The sequence below is a fragment of the Pyrgilauda ruficollis genome, unplaced genomic scaffold, assembly GCF_017590135.1.
Source record: "Pyrgilauda ruficollis isolate IOZ18807 unplaced genomic scaffold, ASM1759013v1 scaffold14, whole genome shotgun sequence".
Taxonomy (NCBI): domain Eukaryota; kingdom Metazoa; phylum Chordata; class Aves; order Passeriformes; family Passeridae; genus Pyrgilauda; species Pyrgilauda ruficollis.
Window position 1 is genome coordinate 6750247 of NW_024512543.1, and position 16278 is coordinate 6766524.

General features: G+C 37.1%; 1 protein-coding gene across 1 annotated transcript in view; it reads left to right on the forward strand.

The window, feature by feature from the left end:
- TTBK2 (tau tubulin kinase 2) overlaps positions 1-14236 on the forward strand; it is an 81813-nt gene extending 67577 nt beyond the window's left edge. Inside the window, exons 15-16 of the mRNA XM_041460033.1 lie at positions 4394-5661; positions 6663-14236. Coding sequence (XP_041315967.1) covers positions 4394-5661; positions 6663-7131 — 1737 coding nt within the window. The 3' untranslated portion in view covers positions 7132-14236. The remainder of the gene's footprint in view (positions 1-4393; positions 5662-6662) is intronic.
- Positions 14237-16278: the final 2042 nt, after the last annotated feature.

Below are 16278 nucleotides of genomic sequence, written 5' to 3' on the forward strand. Positions count from 1 at the left end.
TAGTAAACATATAATTATCTTTAACTTCCCTGCTGTGAGCTTAATCTGGGAATGGAATATAAGGGATACGAAGGATTACACTCTAGAATGTCAGTAGGAGTGATAGTAGTAGGCAGGGAGGATTTTGGGAGGTGGGTCTATTCTGAATGGGAATTTGTGAGCTATCTCCCGAAATGTGAGGTGTAGCAGTGGTTTACTTGTGTGAGAATGGCACTGGCAGTAAATTACAGGACAGTGCATTATATACCCTTGGCTCTTCATACAACCTTCAGTTCAAATTTCTTTGCAGAGGCATAATATTTTGCAAGGAAATAGAAAACAAGTGATGTAAGTAAAGAAAAGCTCATGAAGTAAGAGGAAGCTGGTGAACTGGAAAGATTTAGGAAGATTTTTTGGTCTTGCAAATCAGAGTTGGAGTTGCAGACTCATACTAACATTGGTTTTGTTCCTACTGGCTACAGAGCTAACCATAGGTGAAAAAGAAGCAGGGAAAAACGAAAAGATGTGGGGGGTTTATTCTCCTGGATACAAAAGCTTCAAGGTTTACTAAGGTAGGAAAGATGTTCTGAAGAGTAAACTCATTAGGTGAAGTGTCTTCAGAATGTCCAGTAATATAATGATGATGTAATCACATGAAAAATTACAAATAATGAAAGGATTAGAAGGAAACAGATCTGCACACCATGTCTCTAAGAGGCCCAAAGTCCTGACAGCCCTTGACATGCAGAAGTATCAGACATCATGAGTGGAATGAAGAAGCTATTGCTGATATTGTACAATAATCCATATTCACACCTTTATGTCTTTCAGATTTAGCAACTCGGCAGACCTAAACTCAGTATTTCATTCCTCCACAATTAGCTGTGTATGTACACAGAGGCATTCATGCAAGCATGTCACTTACTATTGCAGCCTGTCAAAGGAGAAAGGTTTATCAGATGCCATAAAGGATGCTTGGGAGATATCTATGTTGTTGTTTTGTTCTTTTTCCTTCTTGACGTCCCACTCACTGTCTTGTAAAATTTCCTGAAGAAATGCAGGATAATTTCTCATCTTGGTTCAAGTGTGAATTTGAAGAAACAGAAGGGAATTAAGAAATTATCTAGGGAGGGCCAAAAGATTCAAGACTATGGTGGCAGTAATTTCATTCAAATATTTTGGAGTGAAAGGAAAACCTTGAATTCATTTTCCATATATTTTCATTGTCTCAGCCATTTTTAGTCATCTGTTGTGTCACATAACTCATGCTGAAATATGGGAATTGCAATAATCAGTGTTATAAACCAGTTATCATAGTGAGCTGAAAGGTAGGTTTTAAGTTGTATTCTCCTTATTTTACATCTTAGATGAATTGTAATCTTTGTTCCTCAGGTTCAGTTTTACATAACTGACACAATTAACCATAAAAATCTCCTAGGATAAGAGTGGCACAAGAAATAAAAATATGAGGGTTATTTATGACTACCCATTTAAATTTCTTGAACATGTAGGTGAAGTCCAACAGGGATATAATCTAGTTCTTGTACTTTGAGAAGACTAATAGAGGTCTATTGACCATGTGAGAAAACAAATTTTTGTTTGTTAGTGAATAAAAATCAAGAAAGTGATATGTGTTCAAAAAGCCTTTTCTGAAAGTATGAATTTTTCAGTAGTACTAGATCTTTAATTGATACTTAGTCATCCAGTATCCTTTTCTTTTCTCCATTTGTTCAATGCTTTTTTTCATAAATAGCTCCTGCCTATTTGATTGTAGGTGGTTCAACAGGCCTAGTCTCCTCTTTCTTGAATGTAAAGGTTAAATCTGTATGGCCAAGATGTACTGGAAAGACTAGAAAATTCTCTCTCCAGATGTGGCAAAGGATATGAAGTCTATTGAAAAAATATAGATTAACTTCATATCAGAGTGGCTTTTTTCTAGCAAAGAATTGACATATGAGAGAGGTGTCACAAGGAAAAGAGAGTTTTAATGTAAATGTATTTGAACAAAGGAGGATTTAAATGCAGTTGCAGTTCTTCTGGAATACATCAAATAGATAAATACCCTTCTGTAAACAAATGCCTAAGGTTGTCTCATCTCTAAGTTGAGAGGACACCCTGATCATTCTATTCTGAGGGAAGTCATACTTCAGATATGTGGAAGATAATTCTGGTTAATCCTGAGTTATTTGGATTGGCAACTAGATTAGCTCATCAAGTGAAAAGTTTGAAAAAGGAAATATTTACACATCCTTACTTTTGAGATGCATCTGCAGCCCTGGAGAACACGGTATTGAAACAAGCTTAAGACAGAGCTCAGTGGACATCAAATGCCCAAGTGATCTCTCCAAAATTTGAACCTTCTCTTCCAAGGATGATACTGCATTAGAATTTCCTGGACCCACTTTTATCCAAATTGAAGATCAGAATTTTTAAGCAAGCTGATAATTTTTGTTTGATAGGCCAAAATAAGTTCCTCTGTCATATGAAAGCAAGTCCTTCAATGTAGGCTACCTCGAGCAGTGTTATCTTAGGGCAAATTCCTAGTATGTATGAAAACCTATGGGACAGTTCCCCTGTTTCATAGACCTTTTTTCTTGTTTGGTTTTTTTTCCCCCCTCCAGTTTTAACCATTTTCCTTTCTGTGCAGAGTTCTTTCTAAACTGTTTTTTAATACTCAAGATTTAGGCACTAAATGATCTAATCATGGAAAGGTGCTTTTAAAGACAATTCTATTTCCTCTGTTCTTTCTGTAGCTGAACTGATATTCTGGGATTCTCTCAGAAAAAATGTTTTGAAATAAAAAACACTTCACTAACTCAAAAGGGAAGTAATGTTTCTTTCAGATGAAAGAACCTGGACTGAGATTAAGAGGAGATGAGGAGTACTGTTTTGTTCAAACTAAGTAACGTCAGATTTTTGCTGAATGTACCGTTTTAATTCAGCAAACATGGAGGACTGTATTGGTCCAAACTTGAAAACAAATTATAATGGAGACAAAAAGTAGACTCTTACTGCAGGTCTCTGTGTGGTTTTTTTTGGTTTGGTTTGTTTCTATTGCCAAATGAAATGTACTAGCTCTTGCACAAGCCTGGTAAGCTCAGCACTGTGTATAATTTCTCTAACAAAACCAAGTAAAATCTGTATTATAACATAGCAGAATCCTAGCAACACTCTACTAGTTGTCTCTTCTTCTCTAGTAGTAAATCAAGAAAGTGTTTTTAGCCAAACTCAGACTCCAGTTTCCACTTTCTGTTGAGTACAGATTGTGTCAGATTCATGAGGCTACAGAATAGAAAGAAACATGGAGTTGATCTCACTGTCCATGTAGAAAAGATGTAATGGTAGCCCCCTTGATTTTTAAAATTTTTTGCTGTTTACACCAACTTACTCCAACCAATATCTATAAGCCAGAATGCTGGACTCCTCTTCATGTGAGAATGCATTCCTCCCATGTCTCCAGAGACAAAACTTGTGTATGTGCTCTCTCTTGTGTATGCATTCTCTCACCTCGTGATTCTTGCATTTGTGTCTGTATAGTTGCCTGTCTTCAACGGGGAAGGTGAGAAACAACTCCATTTAGTTTTTTCCCTTTTTGATGAGAACTAGAGGAAGTGAGTTTATGCCCTTCAAGCAGGGAGAGATATGAATGCAGGTTTCCCATTTCCTGGACACGTACTCTAACAATTAAGCTGTGTGCCAAAGACAGCGCTCATCATAACCTACTGTTTTTCAAAGAGTATCTGACTTAATGATATATACAAGTTTTAGGAGTGCTTTACATGTATCTATTTGATCAGGCCTGTTAAGTGATTTAGATATGTAAGTATTTACTTTTTGAATGTCTTAGTCACCTTAGGTAAGGAGATATCCTAACCAGGGTACTTAGTTAAAATGGGGCATAAGCTTCAGTAGGAAAAGTAATAACTAATACTGGATACACAGAGAAGTTCTTTTTCCAGACAAAAATATATTAAGAGCATGGAATTTCTGAATCTAAATGTCACTGTGTTCTTTGTCTTCTGAATTTGTCTAAAAATATTGCTATGTACTTGTTAAAATTTTTACATTTATATACAACTTATTCTAAGAGTATTCAAACTAAAGTAAAAAAAAAAATAAATCTGCCCATTAGATTGGATCTCATTTCCAGGGCGTTACCTGCTAACTGCAACATTTTTCATTGGCATTGTGGTTTTTTTACCTGTAATTCTGTCTTGGCAGGATAGACTATTTTATTTTTTTTCTGATTATCTACATGTATGTTATGAAGTTAGGTATTATTTGAACATTGTGATTCATAGGAATCATTATATAATGTATTTTGAAGACGTGGAACCAAAGCTGCTATTTAAAGGATGTTACTTTGTATAACATTCCCAAGTTTCTCACCTTTTTCTTTAATTTTCCAATGCAGATAACAATACCCAGACCTTCAGTGGCATCCACACAGTCTGCTTCAGAGAGCTTTCACTATGGCCACCAGCTGGAGAGAAGAGAGCAGGATGGTCAGTCCGTGGAACACACTGTGGAACTTTCCTCTCCAAAGGAAAGTTTGCCAGGTTTGGTTGGGACAGAAGATGCACTTCCAGCTAGTGCCAGCAGACTGGATTTGGTACTTAATATTAGCGAAGAGGTGCTTGACAGGGGAGGACTTGTCAAAGAATCTGTCGGTGTCCTGGACTGTGACCAAAAGGACCTACCTGAACACAATGGGATACAGGAAGAGAAGGAGCTTGGAAATATTCCTGTGGAGGAGGCTGAGGAAGAAGGGCTCCCACTGGTTTCTGAAGAAGCCATTGAAATGCTAAGCAAAGAACAGAATTCTTCTTTGCCAGGAAACTCAAAATCTGCAGAGGAAGAACCTCTAACAAATACTGAAGCAGCTCAAGAATCCAAGTCAAGGCCTGTCTGTTTGGTGCCAAATCAAGATGAGGTTCTGAAGTCAATAGCACCTAAAACATCAGAATTGTCTCCCTCAAGACTTAATAACGCACATGTTAATAAACAGGCAAGCAAAATAGCAACCATTCAGGAAAATGGTTGTCATTCTGATAAGGAGGAAGTCCATAGCCAAGACCTGAAATGCCACCAAGTGGCCCTTACTACTATTTTGCAGCAGGAGAATAAAAAAGAGAAAAATACTCCCAGAAATGGAGAGTTATTCCATTGCATTTCAGAAAATGAGAATTCTTATCGATCTAAGAAGGACTCTGTTAAATCTTCTTTTGTATTCAGGCAGAGTCGAATCCCAGTTTTAGCACAAGAGATAGACTCCATGTCAGATTCCTCTTCTGTTTCCGCAAAGGAAAAGCTTCTTCTAAAAAAGGCCCATCAGACAGACTTGGTCAAATTACTTATGGAAAAGAGACAGCTCAAATCTTTCCTTGGTGACCTCTCAAGTGCCTCTGATAAGTCACTGGAGGAAAAAATGGCTGCTGCTCCAGTACCGTTTTCTGAGGATGATGTCTTAGCTTCGTTTTCTAGATTGACACTGGACTCTCATTTCAGCAAGCAGAATGAAGATAGCTCTTTATCTCCAAGCAGCCCTCAGTCCAGAAAAAGCAAGATTCCAAGACCAGTGTCTTGGGCAACTACTGATCACGTCACCAGTTCAAGTTCAGCTCAGTTCTTTCCTCGGCCACCACCAGGAAAACCACCTACTAGACCTGGGGTAGAAGCTAGGTAATGCATAGAAAACAGAAATAGATTTTCAGGTTGAAATAGATTTTCAGGAGCTAGACTGCAGTTACTGTGCAGGTTTTAATGCTGTATAAGTTCCACCCTCTAACTAATTAAAAAAAAAAAAAGTTTGGCTTCAATTCTCTGAGAAACCTTGCATTGTTAGAGAGTGAATGAGGAGAAGCTGTTACACAAGAATGAGCCTCGTTCACTGTTAAAACTAATACATCAATAGGTGTGTATTCAATATTTTGAATCCTGACAATCTATAACTAAATCTTTACACGTTTTGTTAAAGTGGGATCACTTTTCCAGAACTGCTCGTTATTTAAAAACCTATAGAAATTTTTAGGAGCTGTTGTATTCAGCCCCCTTGAAAATTAATCTGTTCTTAATGTAGACATTGTAAATATTTGGAGACTCCAGCCATCACCATTGAGTCAATTAACTATGCTCAGATCATGTCTAAGTAAACCAACTAATTAAAGGAGGGCAGAGTGAATTTTAGAAGACCTCCCATTTGCCACGTCTATATGCAGACAACCACAATCTAGTTTTGTCAGTGTCTACCTTCCCAAGATAAGAATAATTTTGACACAGTAGTGCAAAATCCTTTGAAGGAAGTTGCAGCGGGCCTTGTGATCCCTTAAAATTGTGTATGGAAGTACACTGATGGTGGGCAGGAATGGATGTACCCCTCTGGAACGGCAATAAGTACTGCTCTTCAGTGCGCTTCTTTCAACACCACCAGGAAATTCCCATTATCCTGTAAACACTGAGGCTGCTTATGGAAGTGAGTTTATATAAATATAAATACTGTGTTGAGCTGAACAAGACAGAAGCCAAAGCCTAGACCCAAACACCTCTGCCTAATAGGACAGTTGAGTTCCACATATCTGTTCAGCAAAGCAAGCTCCTTCTTAGTTTCTAGTGATACAGAGTTTCTATTTGAATTTTAGTGAAGAGGTGGAAATAGAAATAATCTTTCTTCATTTCTTCTTAAGGTTGCGCAGATACAGAGTCCTAGGCAGTAGCAGCTCGGACTCAGATCTTATCTCTCGTCTGGCTCAAATCCTGCAGAATGGATCTCAAAGACCAAGGAGTTCTACCCAGTGTAAGAGTCCGGGATCCCCTCATAGTCCAAAAACTCCACCCAAGAGCCCTGTCATCCCCCGCCGCAGTCCCAGTGCCTCCCCTAGGAGCTCCTCTTTACCCCGTACTGCCAGTTCTTCTCCGTCCCGGGCTGGGAGATCCCATCATGATCAGAGGAGTTCATCCCCACATTTTGGGAGGAGTAAATCACCTCCTAGCCATTCAGGCTCTTCATCTTCTAGGAGGTCCTGCCAACAAGAACACTGCTGCAACAAAACGAGCAAGAATGGTCTGAAAGGATCTGGCAGTTCTTTCCACCATTCCCCAAACACTAAGACTTCCACAGGAAAGAGCAAATCAACTACTAAGCTTAGCAGATAGGAACTGGGTCTTGACAGGTATAAAGTCTCCTCCTAAATCTGATGCATGTTGTGTCTGTGTACTGTGTATTTAAAAAAATAATCAAAAAAAAGTATATTAAAGAAAAGGTGTTGAATCTGCACATTTTAAAGAAAGTAGCCATTGTAAACTATTCATGAGAAAGCATTCTGTGTAAATAAGTGACCAGGCTTTGCCTTAGAGCAGGCAGCAAGCAGATCCACAAGATGGGAAGTAGAGGCCAGGGTAAGAATGGCTGGGTAGTCAAAGAGGTGCAATGTATTTAGAGTGAAAAAGTATCTTGAAGGTGAGTGTTTTAAGATGGTATTAATCTCGATGTGTTTAGTTTCCCTAGTTAGAAGATTTGGCCTAAATATTTAAGGCCTTGCATACTCAAGGAGTATGTAAGAAAGCCTGAAACAGTTACTCCCAAAATGACGTCCCTACTCGGGCGATAAGTACTGCTCAAGCATTTCTTTGCAGTTTTAAAAAAGCACACACTTTAGAAGATGATATTTCTGCCTTATAAATTTCTTCCATTTTGAGCTGCACTCACCTCTGAGTCACTGAGTGCTTATTTTCTCCCCTATCATGGCACAGATTTCTTGCATAAATATCATGTACCTTACCCCTTCTTGACACTGATGAAATTAAAAAAAAAATAATATTTGACAAGAAGTTTTTGTACCAATATTATTTAGAAATTTGCTTAGCAGTAATTAGGATCCAAGAAGTCGATTCTCAGTTCTATATCATACAGTTTTCTGGGAGTCATAGTGGGGTTCTTCAAACCACATTTGGTAGGATTTGGAAAAACATTCCCTCCTAGGAAATAAGAGAAAGGAGTAGATGTATGTCCTTCACTGGATGTTGCAGATTCACAGGTAAAATGCAATATAAGTTAAAAAATAAGAACCTTTATTTACCCCCTTAATTCAACTGAAAAAACCCCTTTGTTATTGCTGACTTTCATTTTTCCATTAGTTATGGATCACTTAAACCACAGATCTTGCAATGCAGAGATGATTAACAATCAAGTTTTGGTTTTTTGGTCATTTGTTTTCTAAAAATATGAAAGATGAAACAGAGATGAGGAAATTGTCTACTTCATGAACTTGGTAGGTTAGGGGTGACTGAAATGTACTTAACACCCTTATAAATTCTGGGTAAGAATATGAATCATCAAAGCAAAATATATGGAAAGAAATCTGAGATATTTTTATACTGGATTCTTGTAAATCAGTTTCCCAAATGTGTTTTTGATAGCCAAGCTTTGTTGACTCTCAGTAAAGTCCATGGTGTTTAATTTCATTAGGTAGTTACTTAGTAACATGTGCTCTGCAGGAACCCTGTAGGGAATGAAAGGTACCTTTTGCTGTATTCAGAAAAGCATAGTGGGTCAAAATAGGGACAGACAAGAACACAAGCCTGAGAAAGATTCAGCCAGCTCTCCTCCCTGATGATTCCTGTTGTGGGGACTCTGGATGCATAGGAGAATTGTCAATTACTGATCTGCTTGCTGTAGTCATATGCCTCTCCAGCCAGCATCTGTGTTTTTTTATTTAACCTCTGCCAAATGAATACCTTTGGATTTAAAAGGGAATATTTTGTCTCTGAGCTAACACATTCTAATGCTGCATCAAAGCTGCCCTAGAGCTGCACTGAATTTCACTTGCTTTGTCAGACTATGTTAATTTTTTTCTTTTCTTACTATGTATATTGTTTCCCATATGTAATGTAGCACAGTGTGGAACCTTAATTTCATTCAGGTTTCAAGCACTACAGATGAATGCAATAGGTAGGGTATACCTGCTTTTTCTGAAGAAACTGTACCATTGCAAAGTCCCATTCCTTTGTATTATATTGTATAATAGGTGCTATACCAATAATTGCATGTCCTCATGGTAAATTATATAATATAAATATTTATATATACATATATGTACATGCTTATATAAACTTATTCTTTCTCATTTTTCACTTGTAATTTATGGACCACAAATAATACAGTTCCCTTTCTGTTAGTTCCTGTATACTTACCTCTTCTATTCTCCCCCGCACCCCTGCCAAGAAAATCCGGAATGCACAAATTCTAATAGCCTTTATACCTTGGTACAAAATTGAAGGACTGCTGATTTCTCAACCAGCCAGTGTTTTGTGTTGCAGCTTGTTTTTGTTTTTTTTTTCTAATTTCATGTGCATATTTGCATATGGAACAAGAACAAAGACTCAAAAGGTATTTTTATTTTTTATTACAAATAGGTCTTACTCATTTTTATTTCATGATGTGAGTTCTTAATTGTGAATACTTGTCATATAGGAACAGTGACAGTCTATGAATACCTAACGGATGAATGTGACAACAACAAGTTCCATCTTTTCCTTCCTGTTTTCTACATGTTTCCTTATGGTAAAAAAGAATTTGGTCACATTGTGATGTTTTTGTCCTGGGCACTTGCTGGAATTATTTGTTAAAGTGGTTTGGCAGCCCATGATTATTTTTCCTTATTTCTGAAAAGTATTTATTATCATCATGTAAGTTTATTCCTACATTATGCTGTCAGTTTTCATAAGTACTAACTTTATGCATCGTTGCCTGAAAATGCTGAAGTTGAGGTGTTTATATTTTCTCTCTAGTATAACAGGATCCAGAAATGGTAACTGCTTCACAGGTGAGAAAGCATATAACACCTCTTTTATGTTGTCTTCAAAGTACAGCCTTGTCCATTGTTAGACATTACTATGTAAAATAAACCAATGCTGTAGAAATTCACTTGTACTTGAACTACTTGCCAATGTAAAAATAGTAAACTATGCCAAAAAAAAAAAAAAGAGAAATCAGTCATGATTGGGGACACAGGCTTCTTTTGGTGACGAAAAAGGTAGAAGGACTGTATACCCCCAGTTGCTTTTTTGCTGTAGATTTAACAGGATCTAAGGAGAAAGCAATGAAGATGTGAATGGAGGAGCAATTGTGAATAACTTAGCTTGAACTACCTGCTCTTCTTGAGTTTTTTGTTGCTTGATACCTTTCTCCCAAAAGTTTACAGAAGTGCTTATTGTAGTCTAACATAGCAATCAGTTAATGTTATTAAGTAATGGTCAGCTGATCAACTCATACATAAATATTAGCTTAATATTTCTAGAGGGCCTATATAATCATTAAGGACTCTGTAAGCCTCAATATTTGAATGTGGAAATGGCTCTGCAGAAAACCACCAATGTACATGCGCGTGACCCTTGTGCAGAGTGTGTGTGAATAGCTTATGCAGGTTATCTGCAACACATTTTCAGGGACGGGGAAGATTTTTCTCCATTGTATAAAATGGCTGCCGTTACTCTGCATAGCACACAGCAGTTTATATAGGAATATTAGCTGGGAAATGATAAAATTCAAGGAGCTGTTACTTAGTCTTCTTCAAGCCGCCATTTCTTTGGAGGGCAGTGCAATGGAGCCATGACATGTAGCAGGTGCAGATGCTGCACACTCATTTCCTCTTTATGGTGTATTCTGTGTTGTGGCCAGCACTTTGGAGCATTTTTTAGAGAAACTGAGGCATGAAGCCTTTAAAGTGAAATAGAACTTGAAATCACCAAACATTTCACACAGACTTTTGTGCTACAATATTGCATGGTCTAATCAATCTAAGTTACAATCTCAAAAATCAATATTAATTAACCTCTTTATTAATTACAAGTGCAAATTACTGCTTAGGTAAAACCCTGCTAGAATAATAAAAGTGTGATACAGTAGAGCAATGTTGGCAAGTTTTATGATGCTAAGCACCTATCTCCTGCTTGAGCAGGATCATTAAGTGTAGAAAATTTCACTGCTCAAAGGCAGGAGCAAGATGAGGTCTTAACTGCTTGTTATATATAATTATACAGGAGGCAAAGCCCTGCAGAGTGACACAAGGCATTCATTACAGCCACCAGCCACATCCTGTCTTGGGAAATCTGGACATGTTCTTACCTTGAAGTCTGCATGTTTGAGATCAAGCTTTCTTGCATACCTCACTAAACAGTCTTGATGTATAAGAAAGGATTTGGTCCTATATATTTAAAAATAGCTTGAAATATTTTTCATCTGAAAAAGACTTGCTGGAGCTCTATCATCTACGATTTGTAGTATTATGGTATTAACTATTGCTGGGAAAACACACAATTTTGATTTTATATATCTATATATAAATACACATTTGTACCTAAGTGTATCTACATATACACTTATATAGATACTGTATATTATATAGAAATATATATATACATACATACATATGTGTGTATATACATATAGATAGGAAGAGTCTCAGCTATTTCATCCTGTTCACTGGAATTAATTTACCAGAGTGAGCCAAGGCCTGTTTTGCTTTGATTTACTCTGGTCTCCTTTTCATCTACTGCAATGTCCCTATGCCCTAATTCCAATTCTGTGTCTTTTTCATATTACAAGGCCTCATTCTATAGTCCTACTTGGGCAAAACTCCCGTAGTCCTTCTTATTGCAGTAATATTTATGCAATGCTTGTCTGTAATGCTTCTATTTTTTTTTTCTCTTTGATGAGAATGTAGATAAAGTCAGATTTACAGTACAGTCTTTTTCCTGTAAACAGAATTTTTCTGTAATGAATTGAACATTTTTATGGAACACTTAGAGGCATGAATTCTGGCAAGAAGAATGTAATTATTCCAATTTCTTAAAAGGATCTAATGGAAAATGAATGATATGTGCCTCCAATTTTTATATATATCTTAAATGAGAGAGCAGTCTTCTGAAAAGGAATAGGAGAATAAAAGAGAGCTCAAAGTCAAACTTTCTCATGACAGGCCTATAATACGTGGATTTTTTTCATGCAGGACTGATGCTGTGAGGTGACAAGAGCCGTCTGTCTTGTCATTCTCAGTGAGTCAGGATCTGCTTAGGTTGACACCAAGGTATCTGTGGTGCATTCTCTGTATGCTTTTACACTTTTAGGAATGGTCAGAGAACTCTTGGCTGGATAAAGGCCTTGATTTTTATCCATGATTCCTCTCTTCAACTGGTGAAAGCTTTGGGTGCTCGTTGGATGGTGAACATGGCAGTGCTAGGTTAGCAGTGGAACTTGGATCTTGGGGGTGTTTTCCAACCTTGATGATTCTATGATTCCTCTTTCTGGAATTTATAGAACAGGGCATAATATTTTTATTCAACTTATTTTAGCTAATCAAGTAGGCAGTGAACTGATTGGGTTTTTTTGCTGTTTTGCTTTTGGCTCAAATGTCTTTGGTTGTAATTAGTACCATTTTTGGATACCAGGAATGCTGGTAAAAGGAAGTGAGGTTCAATATTTTGACTACATGCAATACACAGGCATAGGTCATACATTTCTTAGCTAATCAAATTGCATAAACATGCACATCACATAAGAATACCTCACCTGTCTGCTTGAAGCCAGTTTTCCTTTTCCCTACACGTAATATTTGTGAAAGAAATTATATAAAATCAGCTTGGATTATATAATAATTGTCAGGAATTATCTTATTATATTGTCAATTGCCAAAATTTTTTTATCACCAATTTTCATATGGTTTAAATAATCAGGCTTTTAAATATATATCTTTAAGGAGGGGTTTTTGTTTGGCTGGGTTTTTTAAGGAAAAATGTACAGGAGTCCATTGTTTCAAAGACTGATGTATTAAATATACAATGACTCTTGCCACCCAGGTGTGAACAGGTAGGCTGATTTTACTCTCCATTGATGATAACACATTCTCTCAACAATAATAAAGACAAACCCAAATGCTATGCTCCTGTTTCTCTTCTACATGAAGAGCTTGGACCCATGAGAGTTCTTGCTGTTCTTGTGCAGGTGCAACTTCATTAAAATCAGTATAGGGTCCTGTTTTGTTAAGGCTCTTTCCCCTGACTAGGGACTGAAAAGATAAACTCACTCTATAAATATCACATTTGCCCTTGCTGTATTTTAAATTGGAAAATGCTAATTTTTTTTATTGTTGTTATTATTATTACATGACATGACATACCTCTGGATCTCTCCTTTTGTGTCAGAATTACTATTGAGGGCCAGCTTTGGCCAAGAGTACAATGTGGTTTCTTTTAAAAGAGTACCACAAGTGGGCTACTCATGTGAGACCCCCATCATCTACAAGTGTCTGTGGGAATTCAGCTGGAATTAATTTGATGTTTGTTTTGAGACCACTTGATCTTTGACCTTTTATGTAAAGGGCCTATGGTAACAGCAGAACAGCTTGCTCCAAAAGATGCAATGTAATTAATTTGGTCTGCCTGGCATCAAATACTTTTAAACCTGTATCTGCTGCATGGCAGGCATGGTCATAAAGGTTTGATGGAAAATGAAGTAGGATTTTTTTGACAATTTCACATCTCTTTCTTCTGACTGGAGGTCTGGATTTGTTGCCAAGCAGCTTTCTCTGCCTCATCTTTACTTTCATTGGCTAGAAAGCAAGATTGGAAATTCTTCCCCAGCTTTTAACTTTCTTTTCTATAGAGTCAGCCCAGACTCAAGTTGCAGTGCTTGTGTTAACAGATGCCAATTTTCAAATGCTTTCCTATGAACATCCAAACTAGTAAATTAAGGAAATCACCAGCAATGCCTTCAGACAAGTACTGACTTTTTGAAGTGGCCAACCAATGGCTGCTAATCTAAAATCTCTGGGCAATATCACAAAGAATTAATTCTGTGCATTAATTAAAAAGACAATGTTGTAAACCCCATAAGAAATCAAGTACTCGATAGTAAAGTCTGCAGTGTGATTAAATTAAGTGGAAAGTAGTTCTGAGATTGTTTTTTACCATTGAGGAAGACAAATGTTGAGTCCTTCAAATTCTCTTACTCAGTAATTGCAATTCTCTTCCCCTCCTTGGAAATCCTCTAAGCCATTCTTTTCACTTAAGTTTGCTCAGACACCCAAGAGCATAAAGAGTTAATGCCCTTGTAATGGTCATTTGTACATAAAGTTGTAATTATTTATTTTCTCATTTGTACCATATCAAGGCTTTGTACAATGTTTAAGTTTTGTTTTCAAATTATTTTGTATTTTATTTTTATAAACTGGTTCTAAATAAAATATTCATTCAGCATGCAAAACTTCAGTTCTTGATTGTGTTTGTATAATGATTCATTAACTTATAAAGCTTTAGCTGAAATATTTTTCAGTGTTTTTTACTACTGTAACCCTGTAATTTAAATGGATAAAGTGCTTCAGCAGTGATTTGTTTTTTTCCCTGTTTTGAGAAAGTAAAAAGCAAGCATGTGTTGGTACTACTGCAACGTGAATCAGATGTTCATATTGCAAATTGAAATGATTGGCTCAGTGGAAGTTTAACTGACTTAGTAGGTTCATGTGTTGTATATTAGTAACTACAGAAAGATCCAAATGGGCCTCCTCAGAAACCTGACTTTCTATTTGTTCTTATCCCTTCTGTCTGTGTTCATCTAAACAATAAATGATTGGCACAGGCAGACCAGGTCAATTTAAGTAACAATATGGTGATACTGAAAAGCCAGCTGCTGATGGCATTTTTCCCTTCAAAATTGTATTTTTTTATTCAGTCAGAGGTCACTATAATTGACCTCTTTTGGGGATAATCAGCTGTCTGGATGTAGTCACTAAGCTTGTACAGTCTCTTGAGGAGACTTGTCTCCCTCTGTACCATAAACGTAAGCAGCAGATAGCAGAGAAGTGAATGAATGGAAGTTGTCACTGAATCTGAGTGCTATGGGGAAAATGCAGTGTTAAGCTACCAGTTGCTCTAGTTTTCTCCAAGACCCTTTTATTTCTCTTTTTAGTAATGCTAAGTTTGAGTGTAAAAGTAGAGTGTAAAATCATCACAAATATTTGTGGTTTGTGTGCCTGAATGTCTTAGTCCTATGCTACCAGCAAACAGTCTGCACTTTGCACAGCAGGACAAGTCTTTTAGGGAAGTCCAGAAGAATTGGAGAAAATTCCCTGGATTTCTTTCTCAATATTACCACTGTTGTGCCATGCATTCAGGCAAATTTAAAGACAGCTCTGCCTTTGTTCAAATAATTGGCAGTATTTTCATTAAGCTTCATGACCAGGGCATTAGCTCTTGTCATTTATACAAATAGCCTGGATAGCTTCACAGGAAACAAATTGGGAATTCATTTACTCAGTAACAGTCCAAGAAAATTATGTTTCACCGTCTGTTAAGAGCAGCCAGAAAATTAATGGCATGGCTTCTGGATGGTGCACGTGATCACAGAAAGGGTGTGTAAAGAAATAGCAACCAACTGTATTAATTTGAAGATGAAAGTAACAATTTTGCCCACTCTGTAGTGATGAGAGGTAGCTGAGTCTCTTGTATTTAAAATATGTAAATCTAGAATGTGTCAGAAGCGGAAGAGTGATTTTGATCTGGCTCCAGTATATTTTAACGGTACAACTGAAACATAGGGCAAGAAGCAAGATCAGAACAAACGTGCTGTGGTACATTGGTGTTGAGGTCTGGTTGTTGTCTGACCACCACAGTGTCTTTTAGCATTGCCTGGCTTGTCTTCATTCATACAGGAGATCCAATCTGCCCCTTCTGCTCACTTCTTACTGCACTTCCCTACTCGCACTGTAGCTGCCTCTCACGTAAATCAGTACTGGAACATGAGACAGCAGACACAAATCACCTCTCCCAGGAAATGTTGTAGTGCGTGAAATTCAAGAATTAACAGCTGCAAAAAGAATTGAAACATCAAGAGAAAGACAGGTAAGACCTGCCAGATGCAACCTGGACAAGCTCAAACTGCTGCCCAGAACGACCAGGTAAATCGCATTTGCTAATCTAGCTGGAATGTCATGGTAGCATGAATTAGCTTCTGTGTCCATGAGAACAAAATACAGAAAACCCTGCTCAAGAGAGCCCATCTGTACTGATGGGGGAGAAATAATGCTTCCAACAAGTTAATTTGGAAAGCTTTTAGCAACATAGACATAAAAATCTGATTTAGAAGGATCTTTGTCATTCTTAAACTCCACAATTTCATAATACCTGTCACCCATAACATCATCTTTTGTTAAAGTAAACCTGGAAAAAAACCCTTTCTCTTCTTCAAGGCATTAATCCCAATTAACATTGAGCTGTACATGTATACATTTTATTTTTGTGAGATATTTT